The 25,475-nt window shown below is 36.4% G+C and overlaps 1 protein-coding gene across 7 annotated transcripts in view; it reads right to left on the bottom strand.

Annotated features, from left to right (window-relative positions):
- The window catches only part of LOC120539150 (bromodomain-containing protein 2-like), a 43,467-nt gene that overhangs the window by 2,355 nt on the left and 15,637 nt on the right, over positions 1-25,475 (bottom strand). For 5 of the 7 annotated variants that reach the window (XM_039768954.1, XM_039768952.1, XM_039768951.1 and 2 more), the window contains exons 3-11: positions 21,952-22,089; positions 13,290-13,461; positions 11,209-11,420; positions 10,720-11,112; positions 5,242-5,370; positions 4,576-4,779; positions 3,637-3,875; positions 3,142-3,464; positions 2,039-2,167 (exon numbers count right to left, since the gene is read on the bottom strand). In XM_039768954.1, coding sequence (XP_039624888.1) covers positions 2,039-2,167; positions 3,142-3,464; positions 3,637-3,875; positions 4,576-4,779; positions 5,242-5,370; positions 10,720-11,112; positions 11,209-11,420; positions 13,290-13,461; positions 21,952-22,089 — 1,939 coding nt within the window. The remainder of the gene's footprint in view (positions 1-2,038; positions 2,168-3,141; positions 3,465-3,636; positions 3,876-4,575; positions 4,780-5,241; positions 5,371-10,719; positions 11,113-11,208; positions 11,421-13,289; positions 13,462-21,951; positions 22,090-25,475) is intronic. The other 2 variants (XM_039768958.1, XM_039768953.1) reach the window with 1 other exon arrangement.

The raw sequence follows: 25,475 nt of genomic DNA, 5'->3' as shown, positions 1-25,475 counted from the left end.
TGTTTTATCATGCCAAGATGTAAAGATCAGTTGAGCAAAGCAAAAAAGAGTAGGTAGTACTGCAGCGGGTGTCAAGAAGCGGCAAACTGAGCAGTCAGCTGCTCCATAACCTAGTTGTAGTAATAGTAAAATGGGTACTGGAGACACAACTTAACAAGCCAAACCGTTGCTGTTAGAACATGACCCAGAGGATATTTTAGCTAAAAACTACGAGGATATTTTAGTTACAGACTACAATGAAGATGATTTTGAAAGAGAAAATCAGTGATGCAGAGGATTCAGATAATGGAAATTGCCTGCTGGGCACAACGCTCCTGATCGCGTTCTTACAGTTTGGACAGCTAACACAGATTAATTTTCAGTTGCAGATACAGAATTCAAGCCGTCAGAAAATGTTGGCCCAAAAAACACTCCTGATTCTATTTCAGGTGAAAGCATGCCACTGGATTATCTGTCACTGTTTGGGGAGGATTCAGTATGGAATATCACTGCACATGAGGCAAAATCGGCAGGCGGCGCATATAAAGGAAAAGAAACCTGATAACTACAGTGCCAAATCTTTTGTTCCGGTCACTGTCCCTGAATTGAAAACAATTTTTGGGTGCCAAATTGCCATGGAGCTGTTGATTCATAAAGATAGATACGAACAGTACTAGAAGCAGAAGGGAAGCTGGATCACAACTATGCCTGGAATCGCTAAGGTGCTTACTCGGGACAGATTTTTAGCCTTCTGGTCAATGTTGCACTGTGTAGATGAATGAAATCCAGCTGTGAGCAAGAATAAGATATACAAGAGCCTACCAACTTGTGACATCACTGTGGCTAGCTTTCAGAAACACTACATTCAAGCCTCTGAACTTTCACTTGACGAAGGTACGATTCCGAAGAAAAATGCACTTAATAGTACATAAAAGACAAACAGATCAAGTAAGGCATAAAGACAAGCGCAAGTGGTTATATAATGAATGCAGAAGTGTACAATGAAAAAGTTGGTGAGGATTTGCATCTGCCTACTCACTTGGGGGCGACTGGTTCCTTCACAGAGTAATTGTTGGAGAAACAATTTACACAACCCTGTGTACCGCATTGACCAACAGAAACAAATTTACCAAAGAAATTGTGAAGATGGAACGTGGTTCTCATTCGTTGCTGTTCAACGGTAAGATAGCTGCTGTTTGGTGCGACAAGAAAGCAATCTATTTCCTGGCGACCAAATATGTCAGTGATGCAAACATCACCGTTTTGCGCTACAATGCCAAGCAACACTAGCTCATACCAGTCTTGTGTCCAGCTTACAATTCCTACATGGGTGGCACTAACAAGAATAATCAAATGACCAAGTTACAAAGATACGGACGCCACTAGAAGCGGCCGAAACATCTCATGGTGAAGTAATTTGTGTGGTGCGTATTCAATGTGCATGTCATACAGAACCACTACAAGCCACACAGTGAAACTGGAAAACGTGTTCATACTTTCCGGATGTTTATTAATAAACTGTGCTATGACTTGGTGGGGACACAACGTCGCACGCTGGTGCTGATGTCACGTCGTAAGAACAGTGCAGAATAAACATGGTTGCAGAATGAAGCCAATATCTTGCTACACTAACCTGAGCAACCACAAGGAGCAACTTCAAACAGATGTGCCGTCTGTTCAGAGAAGTACAAGCAAGCAAAGAGAGTGCATCCAGAAGTTAAGGACACAGACTTGCGAAAGCACAGTATAACTGTGTACTGGTGCAAATCGTGCAATGTGTTTCTGTGCAATGGCTTTGGCAACAAAAATTGTGTTGACGCATATCATTCAAAGGTTCAGCACTGCCGATCATCATTAAAAAGTAGCTGCACTGACGGTACTTAAATACTGTGCACCCTTATCTTACAGATAGGGTACGGACAATTAAAATATGGTATAACAATGTAAAAAGTCACTTTGCAGTAAAGTTTTCAAGTTCAAAATATGTTTCAAAAATCACTGAAAAGTGTTGGGGAGCCCAGGGTTATGGGTTGAAAGACACAACACAAAGAATTCTTACCTTTGGTTTTCTGTGGTTTCTTTACAGAATTTAGTTGCCCACTAACATCTTGCAATCTCTTCTCAAGCTCCCTTTTCTTTTCAAGGGCAAGCTCCTCCCGTGTCTTTCCAGCCCCAGGCTTCTTTGTCACTACAGAAAACAAGAGGAATATGTAAGACACTATGTGTACACTTCACACAATATGCTATTCCAGTTATTACAAGGGAGAATACCACCTGCTGTCTAGGATAAAACAAATATGCAGAAATACTCTAAATGAAGATACTATAGAAAGACTGACAACATAAGAAAATGACAAAGGTCTTCAAGACAGTCTGAATACCTGCCAAGTTAAGTTCATTCCTCTCTGATCAAAAAAAGACTATTGGCACTGTGATACTACTACCAGTATTGTTCAAAATTAAACTAACGGGAATCAACCTTACAAAACAATGACAAACCTGCAGACCACAACAATACACCTAGAGATCACAGTTCACAGTGTGTTTGCAATGCAACAAAGGCAGTGGAGTCAGAAGCAATTATTGGGTTACAAGAATCAGTTGCTATAAAAGTACACCAACACCGGCTAAATGTAAATTGTAATAAAATGTGTTGATTTCCAATTTCGAAATTCCATTATTTTTTCTTCTAGCCCTTTAGTGAAAATATCCTCTTCTTTTTAAAGTATTATCTATTAATTAAAAAAAAAAAAAGCCACAGCAGCATTGTTATAGCACTTAAACCAAAGTTTAATGGGTTAAAATGCTAAAAAGTAGCCGGATGATTCACATTGACAGTAATGAAACTCCCTGGATCTTGTATGTTGGCGTGATTTCAATCAATACAGAAAATATATTAAGTCTAATTGGAAATAGAGGAGTTAAGTCGTGGTACCCTAAATCGAGACGACCGAGTCACAGTAAAAGGTATGAGTACAAACTCTACAGCCCTCAATGCAACACAGCAACAGGTCTACTTCTGATTGTGGACCAACAGGATTTGAACCCGTTTTTCTGACATGCCCATAACAAAAGGCTATTTTACTTCCTTCAACAAAAATCTATTTAAAAATCAACCCTTTAGCTAAAGGGCACCAATCATCTGGCATTAGCATGACTCACCATAGGGTTTGCGAGGTTTTTTCCGTAGACAGGTAAGGACATAACGTTCTAGCTCTCGCAGAGTAGATGGCTTCAGTGTTTCAAAGTCAATTTCAATCTCCTCAGGATTTGAGTCTTTAAGTGAAGGTTCTCGACTTTGAATAATATGCACAACACGACCAAGTTTTTCCCCAGGCAATTTATTTATGTCAAGGCTCAACTGCCTTTTTTCATCATAAGACATGGGTTTGCAGTCGTCTTCCTCATCAGAATCATAATGTGGAAGCACTGGTGGGGGCACTACGTGTGTTGGTCGAGGCACAGAAGAGGGTTTTTTTGAAGATCTTGAAAGGAAAACAAGTGAAAAATTCATGAACCAAGCTGGGTTTGGTTAGTTACCAAAAACAAGTTACTTTGGTGAAGACAGACATTAAGTATACAGAAACTATTTTAACAATTGTGGGTTAACACCCTTAAAGGCTTAAAACAGAACATCATTCATTTCGCATCACTCACTTGGAGATTTTGGAGTTTTTCTTGCTCCCACCACTATTCTTCTTGCCTTGGCTTGAAGTTGATTTTGTTTTTGAAGTCTTATGGTGTTTGGCTGGCTTGTCGCTTTCATCTTCCTGTACTTTCACTTTGTGTTTCTCTGGCTTCTTCTTCTTTTTCTTCTCTTTCTTTTCTCTTTTCTTCTTTGGCTTGGAAATGGGGCCCTGCGAGAGCGCTGCTAGTTGCTCATGGACAGCTCTTAGCTTTGTATAGAAAAAGTTTGACAAACATTACACAATATTAAAAGAGAAAAAAATTCATATTTTTGTAAAGAAAATAAACACAATGCAGTAATTATGCCACTGCAAGGTAAAATGTGAAAAAAAGAACAAACAATACACACCCTCCAAAATCTAAAACCAGATAGAACTTTGTACTATTTCTAGATGAAATCAAAACATGAACCTGAAAGATCTATTAAAATGTCTAGTCAAAATGGCCTTCAAGGTACACATGGACTTTCAAATGAAATCTACCCAATTCAAAAAAAAATTCACACAAACCCCATGGTTGTGCAGCTATCAACTTCTATTTTTATCAATTTTAGGTGATACGTTTGTGATAAAATTGAAGCATTTTCACAAAATTCAAGTATGGACACTAATGGCAAGTGATGACATAAAATACTTACTTTTAATTTAGTGCATGCTTTCACCCAAACATTAAGTTTTGGTCTTATGCTACACATTTAAACTTGTGAAAAAAATGAACACTAGCAAACATTTTACACTACCACTGAAAACCATTATTCAAAAAATTACTGCTTAAAAATAGGAAACTGCCTTGAGCCTCTTAATTTATAAAATTAGATTAAACTATGAAATTCTCTTACACTACACTCTTATACAAAATTGGTACAATTAACTTAAAATTGACACCCAAAAGCAAAGATTAAATTCTCACTTGCTCTTGTAGCTCCGCTAATCTGTTCGCTCTCTCCTCCTCACTGTCTGAACTTTCACTGCTTTCACTGGAACTCTCACTACTTTCTTCACTTTCAGACTCTGAGGAGGATTTCAGTACTTCCATAGGGAGGGGAGTCATGACCATCATTTGACTTTCAGAAGGTTCATCTGGCATTTTGGCGAATCGAAACTCAAAAACATCCTAATCACGAGGAAAAAGAAAAAATACAAACAAAAAGGCTTAAATGCAAGCTTTTTTGGTACAAACATTTCAGGTTAATGTAAATATGCTGAAATCTAAAATTGACTTCCAAAAATATTTAAGTTAAACTACAAGATAAGGGCAATAAGCTGAAACCCAGTTAAATGAACTTCTATTCCTCTGAGATAATCATTTTCAGTAATCCAAAATATTTATTCTGCTTTAAACTGTTGTGTATTTATTGCACTTCAAGACACTTGCAGCGAACCATGAAAAATGTAAAGCAAAAGATAGTATAAACCCAAAAAAAGAACACATACTATTGCTTAGGATTGACAGAGTAACAAAAAGTTTAAGTAGAAAATCTGAATGTAATTCTATACTGTGTGCAAAAAAACACACAATAGATCTGCTTGAATCAAAGTTGTATCTCGATTTGTTGTATTAGTTTTTGGCTCTCACCTGCAACTTCCTAGCCATTGCAACAACATCATGATCAGGAGGGTTGTACTTATAACAATTGGAAAACATTAATCGCACATCTGCTGCAAATTCCTGAGCATCTCTGTATTCACGACCATCCATTTTTTTCTGCAAAATAAAAAGGCATTTTTTCAAGCTACTGTTGCTAGTAATAGTGTTGGTTCCACTTACAAATGTACAAATGCAATGGGTAGAGAAAGTACCAAATAATTTCAGTAATAAATATTTAACCTTTGTCATTTTACAATTTAAAAAGTTTCATCATAACAAATGAAGTGAAAATACTAAAAACTCCATTCAGCATTTTTGCCAGCCAAAAATTAAAAAAAGCTGCAAATTAAAGCACAATAATACATGAAAAAAGGGGGAAAATGCATAAATGTAGTACCTGTCTGATACAGAGGTATTACACATACACATTTACAGACGCAGTAAAACTCTAGAATAAAGGAACACTATTTTGTCTCTCCTTATGTATGGCTAACAAAACATTTTAGTTTGGACATATTTGAATCTCATGTGTGATACACCAAAGTAGCAAGTAGGATGAAGCCAGAAGTGCAAATTATTCAATTCAGCAGGGCTGATGTTTGTGATGAGTTATTCGAATGAAAAAATGTACCACATTTTACTAATTTACAGGTGACAAAATACATTCCAATAGATGGCACTTTACAAGAATTAATGCACCCCAGAAAAACTACCACCAGATGGACAGAAATTAGCTTATACCATGTACAGTGTATACTGAACAAGCCATTTAAATAACTGAAAACAGAAAAAAATCTAAATATTGTACAATCTGCCCTAAACAATAGGTAAGTTAGTAATTACAAAATGTGAATAGGATTGTAAAATGTACTGTAAAATAAACAAAACTAATGGACAAAAGTGTGCAAGGCCTTACACATAAAAACTATTCACCCAGTTGAAAGTTTTCACATTTTTTTTTTTTTTTAAAAATACTAATCAACAAAAAGATTAAATGAGAAAGTGGCAACAAATCTCTGCAAGGGGGGTCTAAATTGAAAAAAATAATATTCATAAAATTCAAACTTTTTTACGCCTTTATAATACACCAAAAACTTCAGTGGTGCAGCCAATTTGTTTCAGAAGTCAAATAATTAAACAACGATCACCTGTCTGTATAAAAGGGTTTTTCAATGGACTTAAGTATAAATAACGTACCTGCATCTGGCCTAACTTACACAATGAAGTATGAAGGCAAAAGAATACTCCAAGCAACTCTGCCAAGAGGTGACTGAAAGGCACAAGTCAGGGCAAGATACAAGAAAAAATACTCAAGTCACTTAATATACTTTGAAGAAAAATGTAATGAATTAACAAATTAAGTGTATGGAACAGCTGTAGATTCGCTTAGAGCAAGCAACTACAAAAACAGAGATTGTGCAAGACCACGTCCAGGGAAGGAACCAAGAGACTCTGAAGGGGCTACAAACTGGAGACCATCCAGCCGTAAACTGTTGCCTGGGTGCTACATCACTTTATCAAACAGTGGCAAAGGAAAACCACCATATTTAAAAAAAAAAAAACCAACACCACACAAACACTTCAGCTACAACAGATTCTATGGTCTCATGAGACCAAAAATAGATTTTTGACTATCTGACTAAACACAAGGTTTGGCGTATGCCACACACTGCACATTATGAAACACACCACCCACTTCATATGGTTTATGTGCTTCTCTGCAGGAGATCCTGGAAGGCTTGAGGGTACACAATAAAATGAAAGCAGGAAAATACGCCAAAATCCTGAAAGAAAACCTGAGGCAGTCTGCAAGAGACCTGCGCTCTGGGAGAAGACCAGTTTTCCAGTAAGCCAATGACCTCAAGTGTAACACAAAAGCTAGATAAAAATGGGTCAAAAAATATTAAAATGTCCTAGAGGGACTTGTGGCTGGACTTGATTTAATTCAACTTGACACTGTTTTGCAAAACTGCTCACTGTGCGTAAAAACTGAATTGTTCAGATTAGAAAAGCTAACAGTGATCTAATCCCCTCGTGTAATTACTTTCAAATGTGCATCAAGTAAAAACTGATTTGAAGTGATTGAATACTATTTGTAAATTACTTTAGATCATTGTCCAGAGATCCATTTTCACTTTGATATTAAAAGCCTTCTATTGATCAGTGTCAAAAACGTCAAAATAAATACCAAGAGATTCAATGTGGTATAATATTAAAATGCATAAACATCCCAAGGCAACTTCCTATGCTGGTTTGGTACATTGCCACATAACCACTGACTTAGTTCCACAAGTAAAATGTTTTACAGAGACTTTTACTCATCTCTCCTTAAAACTAGCAACCTTCAGCCAGTATCCTTTAGCCACATGTAGGACTCACCTTTCTCATTTTTGATTTACAAAAACAAACCCATTATAATTAAATTTAGTACATCACATCTAAATAAATTAGAATATCATCAAAAAGGTAATTTTTTCATTTTGCTGATTATGGCTTATAGCTAATGAAAACCCAAAATTCAAAATCTCAGAAAATTTGAATATTGTGAAAAAGTTCAATATTGTAGACTCGTGGTGTCACACTCCACTCAGCTAATTACCCCAAAAACACCTGCAAAGGTGTCCCTAAGCCTTTCAATCTGGTTCAGTAGACCACACACAATCATGAGAAGACTTCAGACTTGACAATTGTCCAGAAGAAAGTCATTGACACTGTCCATAAGGAGGGTAAGCCATAAGAGATCATTGCTAAAGAAGCTAGCTGTTCACAGAGTGCTGTATCCAAGCATATTAATAGAAAGCTGAGTGGAAGGAAAACATATGGCAGAAAAAGGTGAACAAGCAACAAGGATAAGCACAGCCTTGAGAGGATTGTGAGGCACAGCACATTCAAGAATTGAGGGGAGATGTACAAGGAGTGGACTGAGGCTGGAGTCAGTGCTTTAACAGCCACCCACACATGGACATATCCAGGACATGGGCTAAAACTGTTGCATTTCTTGTGTAAAGCCACTCCTGAACCAGAGACAATTTTAGAAGCGTCTTACCTGGGCTAAGGAGAAAATGGAGTGGACTGATGCTCAGTAGTCCAAAGTCATCTTTTCAGATGAAAGAAAATTTTGCATTTCATTTGGAAAGCAAGGTCCTAGAGTCTAAAGGAAGAGTGGAGAGGCACAGAATCCAAGTTGCTTGAGGTCCAGTGTGAAGTTTCCAAAGTCAGTGATGATTTGGGGAGCCATGTCATCTGCTGGTGCTGGTCCACTGTGTTGATTTAATCAAGTCCAAAGTCAGTGCAGCCTTCTACCAGGAACTTTTGGAGCATTTCAAGCTTCCCTCTGCTGACAAGTTTTATGGAGATGCAGATTTCATTTTCCAGCTGGACTTCGCACCTGCCCACACTACCAAAAGTACCAATACCTGGTTTAATGATGATGGTATCACTTTGCTTGATTGGCCAGCAAACTCGCCTGACCAAAACCCTATTGAGAATCTTTGGGATATTGTCAAGAGGAAAATTACACCATACCCAATAATGCAGACGAGGTGAAGGACGCTACTGAAGCATCCTGGGCTTCCATAACACTTCAGCAGTGCCACAGGCTGATCGCCTCCATGCCACACTGTATCGATGCAGTAATTCATGCAAAAGGAGCCCAGACGAAGTACTGAGTGTGTACATGGACATACTTTTCAGTAGGCCAACATTTCTGTACTGAAAATTATTTTTTTATTAGACTTGTATTATTCTAAATTTTCTAAGATACTGCATTTTGAGTTTTCATTACCTGTAGGCCATAATCGGCAACATGAAAACAAAAACGCTTGAAATACATCACTCTTTGTAATGAATCTAAATTGAATTACAAATTAAACTTTTTGATGAAATTCTAATTTATTGAGATGCACCTGTATGTACATTCTAATATAACAATTGGGAGTAAAACAGTTCATCTGTGTGTATTATTCTTCTCATGGTCGATTTCCACATCAATCCACTCATGGTAAGAAAACAGCTTCATCTGCTGCCATTAACAAAATCAAGTATACAAATTTACTGTCCTATATTATTATGCTGATCCCTATTAATTACAAGAATAGATCTCCTTTACTATCCTCTCCCTTGAACATGCTCCCTTTTGTAAAACTACATCCACTTCTTTCCCAGTTCAATCCATAAAATAAGGTTTCAAAACATAAAAAAATCATGTTTTTGTGTTAAGTTTTCACAGCCATGACTAAGACAATATAGTTAGCACAGTCTGTAAATCTTAGCACAAGTTCCTCCACTTAGCTATTACTGGCTAATCAGACTTGATTAGAGCGTCTTTGATTGATCAGCCACCAATCCGAATAGGCAGATTTTCACTAGAAAAGACTCTTGCCAGTGACTGGTAAACTAATCACAAAGACAGTTTTTCAACATCTGATTTTCTAAGCTTTACGGTAATTCAGTAACAGGGTTCCTTTATGCATGGTATTACGGTAGCTGAAATGGTAATCCATATTTATAATTAAACTTCAATAACTAAGGAAGTTAATGTGTTACACCGGGGGGTTGGTGGGTGTGGGGGAACAAACTGTATAAATATAGTAAATGTATATTTTAAAAGCAGAAAAGCTGTAGTAGAATTAAGAATTAAAACCTATACATGCAGGTATATTTACATTTAAGCAGTATTTGACTGCCAATACCAATTAATTAAATCAATGTGTGAGAAAGATTGACAGTCTTTTCTAAAGCTTCGTATTGTAATTATGAGACATTTCATTTTCTTTAATGACATTTTATGAATAAATATGTTCACTACATTATTTAGTTAAATTGTATACTTTTGAGGCATTTTGGTATTGTATAGCTACTGTAGTACCAAAAAAGGTACCACTTTAAGACAAAGCAGAAAAAAAAACACATCTGGTTATGTAGGAGCTTAGTGAAAATGTTTTTGTAAAGAGAGATGGGAAAAAAATCTATCAGCCAATCCCTTGTCTTGATGAAATGCATATAAAAAAAGTTTGTAATTCCACAATTCACCCTCTCTAGTACCCATACTTTATGATTAGAAATCATGGTAGGCCCTAATGACTGTAAATCATGGAGGTCAGGATTTATTACTCCATACTTAATACAGGATAAGCTTGGAAAAGAATCATTTAAAACCCTGCCTGAATCAGGACATCTTTTCCAGTTGCTGAATGGCTTAAAATCTGGCCCCACTTGGGACTAATCATACTTTAAATACTAACTAGCATGAGCAATATATTTCTAGCATGAGCAATATATTTAATAAAATAAGCTACTTTATTCCATTTATATTTATTACAGTGTAAAATTTTGGCATAGACAACCTGGTTTTTAAAAACAGGCAACTAATTATGGCCATTACTATTCAAATCAAATCCTTGACAAAGACTAAGTGAACTTCTAGTGTTTTTAAATGGAAGATAAATTCTATTTCAACAATCTTACCTTAATGGTGCTAAGGTCCATAGGATTCTTAATGATGTCATGGTAGTCATGTAAACCCAGAACCATTGCATCAACAGGTTTGTAAAACGGCCAGGCATAGGCAGCATGTTTTTTTGAGAGCAGCTCTTTGAGTATACCACTGCAGTAGCGGAGCTGCTCAGTAAGTTTTCCACGCTTTGATGGTTGATGCTGCAACTGAGAATCTGGCAAGTCTTTCTTAGGTGGTTTAATAGGCCGTCCACTTTCTCTCCTTCGTGCAGGAACTTTTGCAGGCTTGGTTTCAAGAGAAAGGGGGGTTACCATTCCCAAGGGTGAAGAGCTACCATTGTTCGTCACTGAAATCCCAATCGTTGTAGGGGTGGTTGTATCTGCTTTGCGCTTCACACCCTTTTTCTATGAGGCAGACAAAACCAAAAAAAAAAAAGTAAGAGTGAAGCCAAATAAAAAATGCAGGGCATTTCACAATGGAAGACAATGATAAATTCTTACCTTAGCAACAGGCAGCGTAGGAGCAGATGGCATGCCAAGTATTTGAGGTGTAGTGGTCATGCTTTTGCTAAGTGCAGATAAACCCATTAATGTATTTGGAGGGGGTGCCAATGTTGTTGACTGAATTTCAAAGTTAGATGGATAGAGGTTGGCGAGAGACATAGATGAGATTGCTGGTACCTGGTGTGCCAGTGTCATGCCACCAGAAGACACTGAAACAGAAAATTTATGAAGGAACAATCAATCAATTACATCAATTAAGAACTCATTTACCACTATAACCTAAAGTATAATAAATCTTTACCATCCAGGTATAGAAATAAGTCCAAAATAAACATATGTTTAAAATGAACCACTGTATATATTCTAGATATACTTCCTCCTCTTTTCTTGTACCTGAATTAACTGCAAAACCTCACATGGTGTGGCTGGGCCAAAAACTATACTGAAATAGGCAAACTGTACAACTTGGCACAATTCATTTCTGAAAAGAACAATTAGCAAGGACCAAAGCTGGCAATGTAAGGGCTCCAATAATCCAGTTTCAGAGTAATCAAAATATTTCAGTATTACAGAAAAACATTTTTATATCAAATGATTGTAAGGAAATGCAAATTTCAATACACCCAACAATTTTAGACCGAAAATGGTCACCAAAGATAATAATGCGATGCAAAAAATACTTAATGCAGCTCCTAACTTTCCACTCATTCTTGGGAATGCTGTAACATTTTGCCTCAAAGAAAGATAGTTTGTTGCAAAATTCCCAGTCTTGGGCAGTCTCAGTGAGCATGTAGGTGTGACATCATACATGTAGCCAAATTCTGAGTCAGTACTTCACCGACCGTCCACATGGGGAGTTGTATCATGTGCCGCCTGTAAATGGTGCTTCTCACAGATGACCAAAAAAAAAAAAAAAGCCATCAGTTTACGCTGAAAGACAAAGTAATCCTTGAAGAATTTGAGATTCCAGAATGAACAACAATGACATGGCGAAAGCATTTTGAAAATTGAGTCATTTTCATCTAACGACTGTTTCATTCTGCATTTTCATGCCTGTATTCTCATTTTCAAATAAAATTCTGCAGTTAAAGAAGCAATTTTTTTTATATATACAGTATTGCCACACTTGGGTCTCAGTTGCATGAGAGACAGGAAAATGAGTCCAGATTTTCAAGGAAAATGCAGGTATTTTATTACTGTATAGAGAAGGAAGGTACAGTGTCAAGACTTCATTCATAATGGTAGCTAATAGGAGCTGAGGCACGGGCAATCATCCTGATGTATATCGCATCTTCAGAACTGAAGACCAGCAGGTAGGACTCACCACTGTGGTAGATGCGGTCTGATGAAGACAGGTAAGGAGAGTGCGAGGAAGAGAAGCAAAGCCCGGTGTTAAATATTCTAAACGTTGTGCAAGAAGCACAGTATGCAGTAACTCTGGTCCTGCAGAGCACAGGTAATTACTTTGGACCTTGGTTTACCATTTTACCAGACACACAAGAGCAGCTACAGAGCTGTCCTTGCGCCACTGACATTAGATATGCCAATCACCAGTAGCCCCGGTCACAATTCTATACGCGTTATCCCCATATTCATTAGTTAAAATTTCCATTACAACAATATTTTTATGATTCCCACAAGTTTCGTTGTTGCAGGTTTCAACGTCTATTTAATGTACAACAGAAAACTCAAAATGGCACTTCAATATAGAAGTTCAATTAAAATTATTGCTCAGCCGATACAAATTGTTGACAAACTAGTTATGTATTCTTAAACAATGTGATCCAACAGCTCTATCAATAATAAGTTAATGCACCAAAACAGTATAAAAAGCAGGAGCTGTATTATGATCAGCATTACTGATAAGTCTGCCTATAATAGTGTTGCCGCGCACTCCAAAAATCTAAAAAAAGAAAAATTACAACCTAAATATACATGATTATGTTCCACTTTCACTTGTATAAAGATCCAAGTCTTCTCTCTTCTCTAAGATTCAGCTCTAAATGGTCAATACCACGACTCTTTAAATCAGTATATATCTTCCCTGCTTTTGTTTAAGTACTGGATTTAGAACTCACCTGTGGGTTTTCTGCCTTTACTTGATTTATTTTGTTTGGCCTTTGGTGCTGGTGTGGGCAGTTCTAGCTCTTCCTCAGGCATTTGTGCTACTTTTTGAAGAAATGCCTTCTCCAAGGACTGCGCCATTAACACAATGTCATCTGTAGGCTGACAGAGGCAAAGAACAAATTTCTATGAGAATAAATAAAAATGAGGGCACATTATTGTACATTAAAGTATTCAAATTGTAGTAATAAAACTAGACAAAAAGTGAAATGCAATACCACAAACAAGAATTATAAAACAATGTTTCAAACAGTTTTTGTTCAAAGTTGTCAGCAAACTGTACCCTTTAATTGAAACGCATACTTTTTCAGTATATATTTAAAATATACAGATAAATCCTTAGTGTTATTGGCACAATTGCCTGTTAGCAAATGCAGGTAAAAATAGAGTGATGACAATGATGTTGGATATTACCTTGAAGGGGCTTAAATATCCCATCTACTTAGAGAACATACTCCCATAAAGTTGTTATTCAGTGCATTTATGAAGAGTACCCTAGGCTTAAACTATGTGGAAATTAAAGGCAAATACTAATACACTATTTAAAAAAGTAAAATAAAAAAAATAAATTTAATTTAATTGTGCTATTCATTTAGCCTTTAAATTTATAGGACTTTGCAGGCACTGAAGTGTTTGTATATTAGTTATTACCATTTAATTTTTTTTTAATATATAAACACTTCTGCATATGGTAAAGGCTACTGTTGATAGTAAAGAGAATGGTAATTTTTAAAAACAAAAATTAAATTTTTTAATACATGCACATTTAAATGAAAGACGAAGAGATGGCATTGGAACCTTACAGTGGTTCCTCCTAGTCAAGAAAGTTTTGTTTTTAATAGTTACCCCAACAAGATAAGCTGCCTATTGGCACAACCCTAACTTTAGGCTTATTAATACAAGATCACAATGTAGTTATGCTTTATACATGGTGTACCTTGTTCTTTTTTTAAAAATAAAAATTAAAAAAAATTTCATGTCACAAAGCACACACCATTGCTAGCTTCCTCAAACATGAGATGGACGGCAGTACACTAAAGTAGCATGTAATTTTAGATTTAAATGTCTGTACATATTTATTTTACTTTTAAAATGATATTTCTATTTCAGTTTTATGAACTTTGCTGTTATTTTGGTGAATTGACAAAGACATGTTTGAGACAATAATTTTAGTTTTTGTTTAAAATTTGAAAAAATTGCTATCTAACGCAGAAATGGATACTCCGCCTACATGGCAAAGAGATTGCAGAAACATGTACATAAAAGACTCAGTACGAGTTCTTTTTGCTGCAGCCATCAATACAAAAGTGTTTGTTGACGGGTTTTTTTTTGGGTGGGGGAGCAGAGAATTATTTTAAGCTCTGGAAGAACTACATTATGGTACCTTTTGTACTTTCGAGTACTCTGAAGTACTCCCAAATAGGATCTTTTCATTTATGGCCCATTAGGTTCAATGTATCCATGTTCAAAAATGTGTTGGACTCTTGTTCAGAGTCCAACACCTCATGTATTTCCTAACAACGTGAAAGCAGAGTCCCCCCTTTTTTCAAAATGCCACAATTTCATGAATAGCTGTGCTTTAAAGAAACAGCTCAAGCAACATTTTCTAACATTTTTTTAATACATTCTCTACTTACAATGGAAGCTTAAAAATAGAGTATTGTACTGCCTGCCTCGGTGGCGCCTGTATCCCCCACTCAGTAAATATTGCTGTTGCTCACTCTCCGTTTTGCTCGTTTTACTTTAGGAAAACACAAACCTCTCGATGCATTGCTGTGCCAATTCTTGATAAAACATCTGTATTCTACATATACTGTTACGATTAACATCAATTGCAATGGTTCCACATTATGTATTCAATTTTCCATGCTTTTCCTTGTCTGCAATAGTCTGTATGATGTGTGTGGGTATTTATCTTATAACATTCACCAGCATAGGAAGCACTCCATTTACATTGGGCAACTTGCATTCAACATTCTCAGCAGTTTACTGAATCTTTTTCTGCACGGTATCAACTGGTACTACACGGTAGTGACACAATGGAAGAAACTAATGTTGAGCTTGAAAATTGAGAGTGGAGACATACTTCTGTGGACTCGTAGTTGTTTCAAATACGCAACAAAGCTTTACTTTCACTTTCAATCTAAAACCGTGAACATGTTCCTATTAAAATTTGGCATTAAAAAAAAAAAATTCATATATATATATTATTCTGCGACTAAACTCTGCTCAAAAAGTAACATGGTTGTACATTTGACTTGGAATAATCTTAACAGACTCAAAGATCACCAGGGTGAAGTATTTATAAATGTTAATGCAAAAACTAAAACTGAAGTGCTAAACGTTGAAACCACCATTAAAGTATTAGGAAGATGAACTTCAGTCAGTGTTGTTGTTTGACAACTGATATCAAGTATTAGGTGTAAGTAGGTGAAAGAGTGTTCTGCAACACAATCTCATTTCACCTGCTGTTTTTCTGCTCCAAGTATACTCCAACTGAACAGAGCCCCAACATTAACTTTTAAAAGTGGTTACTAGGCTTGGCAAATAGTCATCAACTATTTGTTTCCATTTTTAACAACATACATTTGGAGTAATTAAGATGCTATGCAATTATGTCAGCTTGCTGCTACTTTACAATATTTCAATCTGAAGTTGTACCACTTAAAATGTCAGAACTTTAGCTTTGTACACACACATTCTGTGTGTCACGTTTGTTTAAATCAGGTCTGAGGACGGGGGATGTAAAATTCAGTTTGCTTTCAACACCAAAAAAAAAAAAAAAATTAAAGACGTTTAAACTGCAAGACTTTTTTTTTTTTAAATACTACAGAATGCATCCTTTATTTACTCTAAGTGTATAGAATACGATTCCGCTTTATAACTTCATGCACTATTGTGTAGCAGCAAATGAAAATTACCTGCTTTAAAGCCCAAACACCTAGTTAGTAAACCATACCAAAAGCCAAGAAAATGTGGGGTTAGGATGGTGATTTTCCTACTGTTGACACAAATACAAATTTAACAGGTATTCCTTTACCGATTTCAAAAAATTAGTAAATTAAACATTTAACAAAGTGCAATGTTATATCATTGAAAATGTACACACTTTTTGAATAGCAAAGTAATATGAGCAGAAATATGTAACAATCCTCTACATATTTTAATGTAAAATAAATCTAACAGCAGACTCATCAGCATGTCTTCTGTTTTGTCCTTTTTACAAGCACATTAGCAGCATTTCATTTGTTTCCACAAATGCGTTTCTAAAATATCAGATGTTCTTCAAGTATAGCAGGACATGTACTGCATGTCTTGCCTATCTTCTGCACCTTGTATTCAAATAAAAATTACTCCTGCTGAAATTTTGTGTTTAATTTTATTAACACTGCAGTAATTGGAAGAACTTGGAGTCACCCTGTTCATGGAGAACAGTAGACATGCAAGTTGTCCAGCTGTACTTGGAGTAGAAGACAGAGATGCGTCTTCAATAGGAATTAAAAGAAGCTCCCTTGGCTTTGACCTATAATGAAAGCAGGCACTCCTTGTCCGAGTGCGACTAGTGTTTAGTACAGAAGATCACATTTCTAGTTAGGAAAAAATTAATTTGCCCTCTATGCTTAGTAAACAGTAGGCTTGATGTTTTAAGGGCCAAATTTGTGCATTTTATATGTAAACTTATTTCAGCCTTGTATCTTTATGATAAAAATCTTATTAGAATTGTGTCTTGCATTTATTACAATCATTTTCATAGGTCATATGTATTATGTGGTGTGCAAACCTGTTGTACAAATAAATGCTTAGCCTTTATAAACATATTTTTGGGAAAGGCATGGATTTTTCAAGAGAGATGCCCCTTCAGACAGGATGAAAACTATTTTGTTTTAGCCCATACAAAAGCCCAGCAAAACTGCCTGGCTGACTGATCAGAGCACAGTCCAGGCTCCAGCTCCAGCTTTGTGATCTTAAACCAGACTATTGTTAATCTTGCCTGTTACAATCCTGTAGTACCAAGAATCCATGTTACAGGGCATCTCATACATTTATTACAGATGCAAAATCTATCGTTTGGTTATCAAGAGAATTAACGACCACAATTACACCAAGTGTTAAAAAGTACATCCTCCACAAAAGGCACCTGTATTTTAATTAAAGTTACCAACACCAGTACAGAAACATCCTTGCAATTTAAAATGCTCCTTAAACATTCACTCTATTCGAAATAAAAACTACCTTGGGAAAGAATATAACATCAAGTACAAAATCTGATTTATTCTTCCCTTAGCTGAGGCATCAGCAAACAGTTACACATTCATTTCTAAATCAAGAGATACTGGTCGAGGGGGCAGCCTTGGAATAATGTGACAAACTGTAAACCGCCTCTAAAAAAAAGTTAGCATCCTTTGAGGCACTTGTATTAGACATTAAAACAGATGCCAACATGTACTATTTGATGGCTTACGCAGTGGTATAAGCAACGAAAGTGTGGTGGAGACACTCAAAACTTCAAGTTCAGAAAGTCGCACAGTGTCCCAAATTAAAAGAAGTCAGGTATCACAGTTGACATGAAAAGGCGAGACGCAGCCAGTCATCTGTTTATTCTGTTTCAGACAATAAAAGCTAACCCTGTGCTGATGACATAGTGCTGTTGTGCCAAGTACATCTTCATGTGCTGGCTACTCACACACCTCTGCCTCAAACTGCTGGAAGTCCATCTGGCTATGTGCTGATGGACTGTTCGGGCATCACAAAATGCAATAATGGATGCTGTAAAAGATGTGTCCAATGAACTAAGAAATACAAGGGCTGTACTATGTGATATTGACCACAAATTAAATGAACTGGTTAAAAGGTGAATGCTGCATCTGATTCACTGTTTTTACATTCTGGTAATTACATTTAAACAAAGTTGTAATGCTGTCTGATTTGGCAGATCATTTGGTGGGCCAGGGTTAGGTTCCTCATAGTTCATCCCTTCAGGTACGTGCCTACACAATGCTACTCACTTTTCTGTGCACTACAGAACAGCACATTCGAGTGGAAATGCATTCTAATTACATAAGTAAATCCATTCTCTGATGGCACTTTTATAGTGTAGCAAGGGCACCGAGAGCCACAATGGATTGATTCTCTGCTCTTTACATGGCTAGTTGAGGTAATTCACTATCTTTTAAAGAGCTGCTTGCCTTTTGCCACACTACTTGGAAAAAGTATGTGCACCTGTATTGAGCTGCCATTTTCATAAGTTCTCCAGTTATGTACAATATGATATAATGCTAGCTCATTGGTGATTTGTCCCTGGCTGATTTAACTTGTCCAGCAATATGCACGGTGCTGACTGCTCCGATTACATTTGGAAAACCAGACGCTGTTGCTAATTGCGCTTTCATGTTTTGCACTTCAAAAACAGTATATGGAAATCATATTTGGATAAGAAGCATCTAATACGATCCTATACAGTTGCCATAGCGTGACAGTGATGTTTGTGAAATACCCGATTGGTCGGCAAGTTCATGTTGAAAGCTCCTGTGGTTAAAAACCTTACAAAAGGAACAGGTACAACACAATTCCTCAACGTCTGCCTTTGCAAAGTCAGCAACAATTCAGCACACAGCTCCAAGAGGATAGCTCTTGGAAATTGAAGTTAGTCATCATCATCTATAAATATGCACTCTCTTCTAAATCTTCCATTTGCAAAGTCTTCTAAAAATGCTGAAGCAGCTATGGTAGTTAGAATAGTTTGGTCATTCTATGCACAATTATATTGTTACAGACTGATTGCAATCAAGCAGATTAAATTAGTAAACGATGCGCAATTAATTTTGGTGTATTTGATAAATCCCATGTCATTGATGCAAATATGAAAAAGGTAAATGACACATTTAAGCATAGCAATGCTTTGATGGTGGGTTCCACCAGTTCGCATAACTGATCAGAAGCTGCATAGGCAAGGTAGGGGGCTACCATGAAAATGTGCATGGCTTTATGCCTAGTTTTTATACATCTCACAGTGGGCTAGGAAACGGGCATACACAACATTTTTGTGCGTATGCACTGTTTATAAGCTGCAGGTCTTCAGAATTGCTTGGACAAAGTGGTTACAAAAAAAACACCCCACAAAAAAGCACTCTTTATGGACTACTCTAAACTAAAATTTCAGATTATTTCAGTAATGATCCCCTTAAACTGTTTAGAAGAGTGGCTCATCTAACAAACAGGAATTCTAAACTACAATGCAAAATACTTCAGACATTTGCAGTGCAGACTTTATGAATTTCTTTAATGAGAAAAACTGACAATACAAGAAAGATACCAGATGTCAGTGTCACCTTGATTTAAAATCCTAGCTGAAGAATTGATACTTTAGTCTGGCATACCTGAACAGAGCTGCCAGTTAGCTGTGCATACTGAATATCTGTTTGTTAGTTGTACCTAAGTATCAATATTTTAAACGTGGCACTTGGTACAACAGCTCTAGTGCCAGGCTGCTCTCCTGCATAAGGAAATGTACGCCTGTATAAATGAGCATTCAAATTGCCGGATGGAAAAATTCTCTCTAATTGGACAGCCAGCACAGAAAACCCAGGAGCAGGTAGGCAGCCAGTTGGCAGTGGTCTCCAGGACTTTGACTTATCTTGTACAATTTACATCTCCACCGTCAACTGGCCATAGTTTACCAATTAATGGACAGATGCTGTGGATTTAAATTTATGTTTAATCAGTTCCACTTTGTTCACTGACCATTTTGACAAACTTTCATTAACTGAGGGAATCAGTTTTGTATTTAGTAAAATTTGTATTTTAACAAATTGTTCACAGTGCTCTGCATCTACACTCATTTTTATATAGCACTTGTATTACAGAAAATATTCTGCATACATATTTTAGTTAAAATTTATGGGGATTTTAATATTTATGGTCACTGAACAAAATTATTATAATAAAGTATGTCATTTTAAACAGGCAACACCTGTGGTCTGTAGTTTAATTACAAAAACACCACTTTAACAGAGAGCACAAGGCTTTCTATGCAGCTGGTTACAAAGGAGCCAAGTAGAAGTAGAAAAAAACTGGGGGTGGAGTCAGAATCTAGATCTATTAACTTGAGCAGAACATTCTCAAAATGTGTTTTTTTTTCCACTTTACTATAACTTAGTCTTTAGCTTTGACTTCACAAAGACTCGGACCCCTTAGCATGTGTTTACCATTGAAAATCCTGCAGCTTGATGATAGAGTTGGCACAGACCAAAACACCAAAGAAACATTTCCAGCACTACGGTTATATACAAGCCTTGAAGATTTAAGGTTACTTTGGAAGTAAAACGAGGCCCATTTCTAGAACAAACTCCAGCATTTGAATACAAATACAGGAATTCAAAAAATTGTGTTTATTTAAAAAATCCTGTGTAGCTTAATGTGACAGCAGAAACCGCATGCTCTTTCATGACCAAGAACAGCTTTAATTACCAATTTTAACCGATTACAAGTTCAAAACTAAAGTATTAGCATTCCTTTATAAGCCTAAAAGATGATATGACCAGTAAGTTAAGACATATTATAAGATGGATTTACATGTAGTATCTTGCAGTTGAATGAAGGAATTTGAAAATTTTACTGGGATGGAACACTGGCAAATATAAACACAACACATACCACCAAATAAAGGAATGGAGTTTTCTTATTAACCTCTATATGAAACAAATGTGTCTTAGTTGTTCATTCATCCAACCTTATTCCCCCAACAGAATTACCAAATTCAGGGTCATGAACACCTGGTGCCTTTGCCCACTATGGAACCACTTGCAGGACATAGTTCAAACACTTAAAGGAAAAGCTTACTCCAAAATAAAACTCAAGTTTTTCAATGCTTTCATGCTGAACAGATTAGATTAATTTAGCTCGCAATGCCGATTAAAGCACAAGGCAGATCATAATGCAGTTACTGAAACAGCATACCATCTACAAAAGAAATCATGAAAAACTACATCTGTGGTACACCCCAATTTTGAGGACAAACGAATGCCCATTCGTACAACACTGTGTGGCACACACAGTTGAATGTTGCAGAAGCATCTGAATATTAATTACAGAAGCTATTGGGATTTAGCCAACAATTACAAGTATGCTTATGCAGTTAAGGCCAGCCTTGTGCTCCAATTCTGAGCAATCACATGGGCATAACCAAAAGCTGAATAAGCTATACAAGATATCAGCTATATAAAGATATCATAAACACTATAAAAACTAGTTTTACAGGATCAAATTTTTACAGTTTAGAAATACAAGTCGATCATATAATGATCTGCCTACCATATCAGAAAAGCCACATTTAAATAAATTAAGTAGTTATTTTAGCTTAGGATACTCCTAATCACAGCTTCAAGCTTAGTATATTTTAATTAGCTATCCTAAATGGATTTTAATTACATTTTTGATTACATCACTACCGATTTCTACCAGATAAGAGTAAATGAATAAACTTGGTACTTGTCCACAAATCAAGAGTATAATTCTGGTTTATATGATAGGGAGTTTGTGCTTTGTTTTAGTAGTGCAGATGAATCAGAAGTACCATTAATCTTTTGAAAGTTTCAAGAAATTGACAAATGAACTTACCTTGTTGTAAATGTAACAGTTGGTGAACATGGTATTGAAGTCCTGGATACACTCGCTGGCACTGTAATAGTAATTATTTTCCAAGCGCTTCTTTATTGTGCCCATATCCATTGGCTGCTTAATGATCTTATGATAATCCTGATAACCAAAAAAAAAAAAAAAGTAAAATACAACCAAGCATTCTCCACAACATGTATAGCATGTACAAAAGAATGAGAAACCACCACTGGGGCAGTGGGGAGAAAAAAAAAACAAAAAAAAAACCCCACTGTCAATACCAGGGGTCTCCAACCTTTCCCAAAGAGAGCTACTTTTACAAAATGAAAATGGCCGAGAGCTATTCATGTTTTCTAACATTTACTCTCATAGCTTATTTCAACCCAAACAAACTGAAAAAGCTTGTTTTGCCTTAACATTTACAAAATGTTGGTGTCACATTTTGTATTAAAACATCACAAATAATATTGAGTTCACCTGCAAGTGCATTTTATATGTCTGTATGCATTTTCTAGCGTATCTCACACTACTGAATAAAAACATGAATGCTGTCAAGTCAAAACAATGCAATTACAAATACACAGATATTCATTTGTCATTTTGTTCCATGTCACTGTTTCATTTCATAAGAGTATTCACATGTCCAGTTGCATGTGTTATTTAGTTAGTGAGATGACTGGCATTGCATGGAGTCAACAAGAGAGGTGTATGGTGAAGTGCAGCCACTTAGGTTCACTTTTAAGGAGTCATTTAAATGTTCAGCTGTCAATCGTGTTCTGAACTTTGCCTTTTCTGTCATGAAATCAGACTCAGAGAGGTACGTAGAACCAAACAAAGTAGACATTAGTTATCTGGCTCTGCAAGATCCAGAAATGCTGTTGAGACGAACTACACATTTTGAAGGTTTACTAATATATAAAATCCTTCCTCACTAACTCACCAGCTTCAGGGCGTGTTCCTTACCTCCGCTTAGTTAGCGAACGAGATTTGTAAAGTGTTACTTAGGTCTTGATGAGTTTCAGTCCGGATACCCGAAGTATATGCCACACTGAAAAGGTACATTACAATTGGGATTATGGATCGTGGCATGATTTTTGGAAAGATCACCTACCCCTAATTTGACTAATCAAGTTTTCAAATTTATGAAGGATGTTATTAATGGGTTCGGCAATGCACAAAATTCATCACTGTAATGTACTTGGGCATGGGTGTCCTACAGATTGTCTCACAGTCTCACTCACTTTAACAGTTGATGGATTTCCTTTTTTCACTTTCTCGTATACCAAATATAGGTAAAGTATTGTAATCGTCCAAAAATCTGATGTCAAAATTTTGATGAATCAGTACACTTTAGACCTCAGACCATTTTTGGAGTATATGTTTGTGTATGTAAAAGACAGTAACTCGAAAAAATGCTCACTAGCTAGAACAGTATGTATAGTCAAAGCCAAAAACACATGTACCTCAGCCCAGATCTCAGAAAATGCACTACTTCTCCCAAAACATTGTTGCAATTAATGTTCTAATATTCATATTTTACGTTTTGTTTGCACTTGTTGTGCAGTCAGTACCCTGTCAGAACAAAGAGCGAAACTTACAGTGCAGTTTAACTTTTACCTATTTATTTCCTGATGGCTTCAAAAGTATAGAATATTGGTTTTAAATCATTCTTCTGTTCAAGAGATACGAGTTGCCCATCTCCAGCAATGTAATTTTTTGTGATAACTTGTTTAAGTCAAAAATAAGTCAGCATTTCAAAATGAGAAACAACATGTGAAGATACTTTATGCCAAATATGCCTTGCAGGTATAAAATCGGGATGTTCATAAACAACATCTACCTCACTTTAAGACATACTTTTCTAAAAATACACATGTAAAATGAGGCGTAGAGATCCACTGTAATACTGAGGTCTAAAAGAACCCAAAAGCCTAATTATTTGGTTTTGATTCAAGTTGGACTGCCGTCTTCAAGTTATGTTAGTAATGCTTAGTAAGGCTTTTCTGACATTCACCGTTTATAGTGCGGTCCCAAGTTATTGTAACTGAATTTTGAGCAAAATTACCTTTTTTTTTTTATTATTAATCCAGCAACTAGATTAATCTTTTACAACAGTATTTCCCAACCTTTTTTCTATGGTGGCACACATTTTGGAACCAAAAACATCCCATGGTACACTGCTATTTTACCAATCACACACACATTATATCTCATGTACACACTCAACTCCCTGAAAGGGCGGGACTACCACAAAGAACACATACATACATACATATTAAAAAATAAAAAAAAAAAAGCAGCTCCAAGATCAGCATTCTCAGACATGCCACTTAGTGAGCACTTTGGTGGCATCTCCCTTTGTCCACTCCTCTCTGCCTCGAAGGCAACTTGCATGCCCACTAAACACTGGCCCTGTGAGACTCACTGCCGACCACACACCTGAGAAGACGTACTTTAGCAGCCAAGACACGCGTCCAAAGTGTTCTAGGTGCCGTGTCTACAACACAGCGATTGCAGAACTGCTTTTTATGGCAGCTTCTCCAGGTAATCCTGTCCTCCTTAGACAGGTCTTGAGGTGCTTGTCCCTCTCAGGCTCTGACCCAGGTGGGCTACGCTATTATTTCTGCAGCACACCAGGGTCTCTCTCATGGCGCATCACTGTGCCACAGTACACTGGCTGAAAAAACACTAACAAATTAATTTGTGGCAGCTCTAGCATTTTGCCAGTTTTCCTTTTAATCTTCCAATTTATAATTACAGATGTAGGGTATACGAAAAATATTTCCCTTCGTGACAAGAATAGCGTGTAAAAATGCGTACCAGGAAGCAAATGTACCATATATAATTTTGACAAAAATGTTCAAACGTGAAATGAACTATGAATTAAACAATACATAAAATAGAAGCTTGGACTCCAGATATGTAATACAAAATCCAAACCAAGTTCACCTCTCAAATGGAATACCATGAAATTAAACACCAGCAACCAGCATTCAGGACAATTAAGCTTTGTTTGAAAAAGGTGAAGTCTATTACCACATTGAGCTATAGACTCTCAGACTCTAAAGTCTACTGCAAAATTCTTGTGCAAAAATATTTGCATCACTTAAAATGACTGCTGTGTATGGGATATAACTAAGAAATGTAAAATTAAAAAATGTGCATTTGTAATATTAGCTTGGAGAGGAACATTATACAAGTACCTCTCACTGGCGGTGTCAGAATCTTATAAACAGCAGTTACTCTATGGATTTCACTAGTCATTTTCAGCTATGACAGTTTTCCTTTCTACAATAGAGAGCGAAGACCAAAACCTAATCACTTGTCAATGACTTAAGTCTTTAAATTTCACCAACCACAACTGACGAACCATCAGTCACGGAAGTCCCACTAGCTGTCTTTTAAACGCCAAGGAACTGCACTTAAAACATGCCACATGTTCCTTTGAAAGGTACAGCTTAAAAGAACAAAAAAAAAACACCAAGTTATCTTTACAGATCAAAGGAAGTTTGAATTTCAGCAATTAA

The sequence above is a fragment of the Polypterus senegalus genome, chromosome 11 (assembly GCF_016835505.1).
Source record: "Polypterus senegalus isolate Bchr_013 chromosome 11, ASM1683550v1, whole genome shotgun sequence".
Classification (NCBI taxonomy): Eukaryota; Metazoa; Chordata; class Cladistia; order Polypteriformes; family Polypteridae; genus Polypterus; species Polypterus senegalus.
Note: the sequence above shows the minus strand (reverse complement) of the source record. Positions and strands in the feature narration are given on the sequence as shown.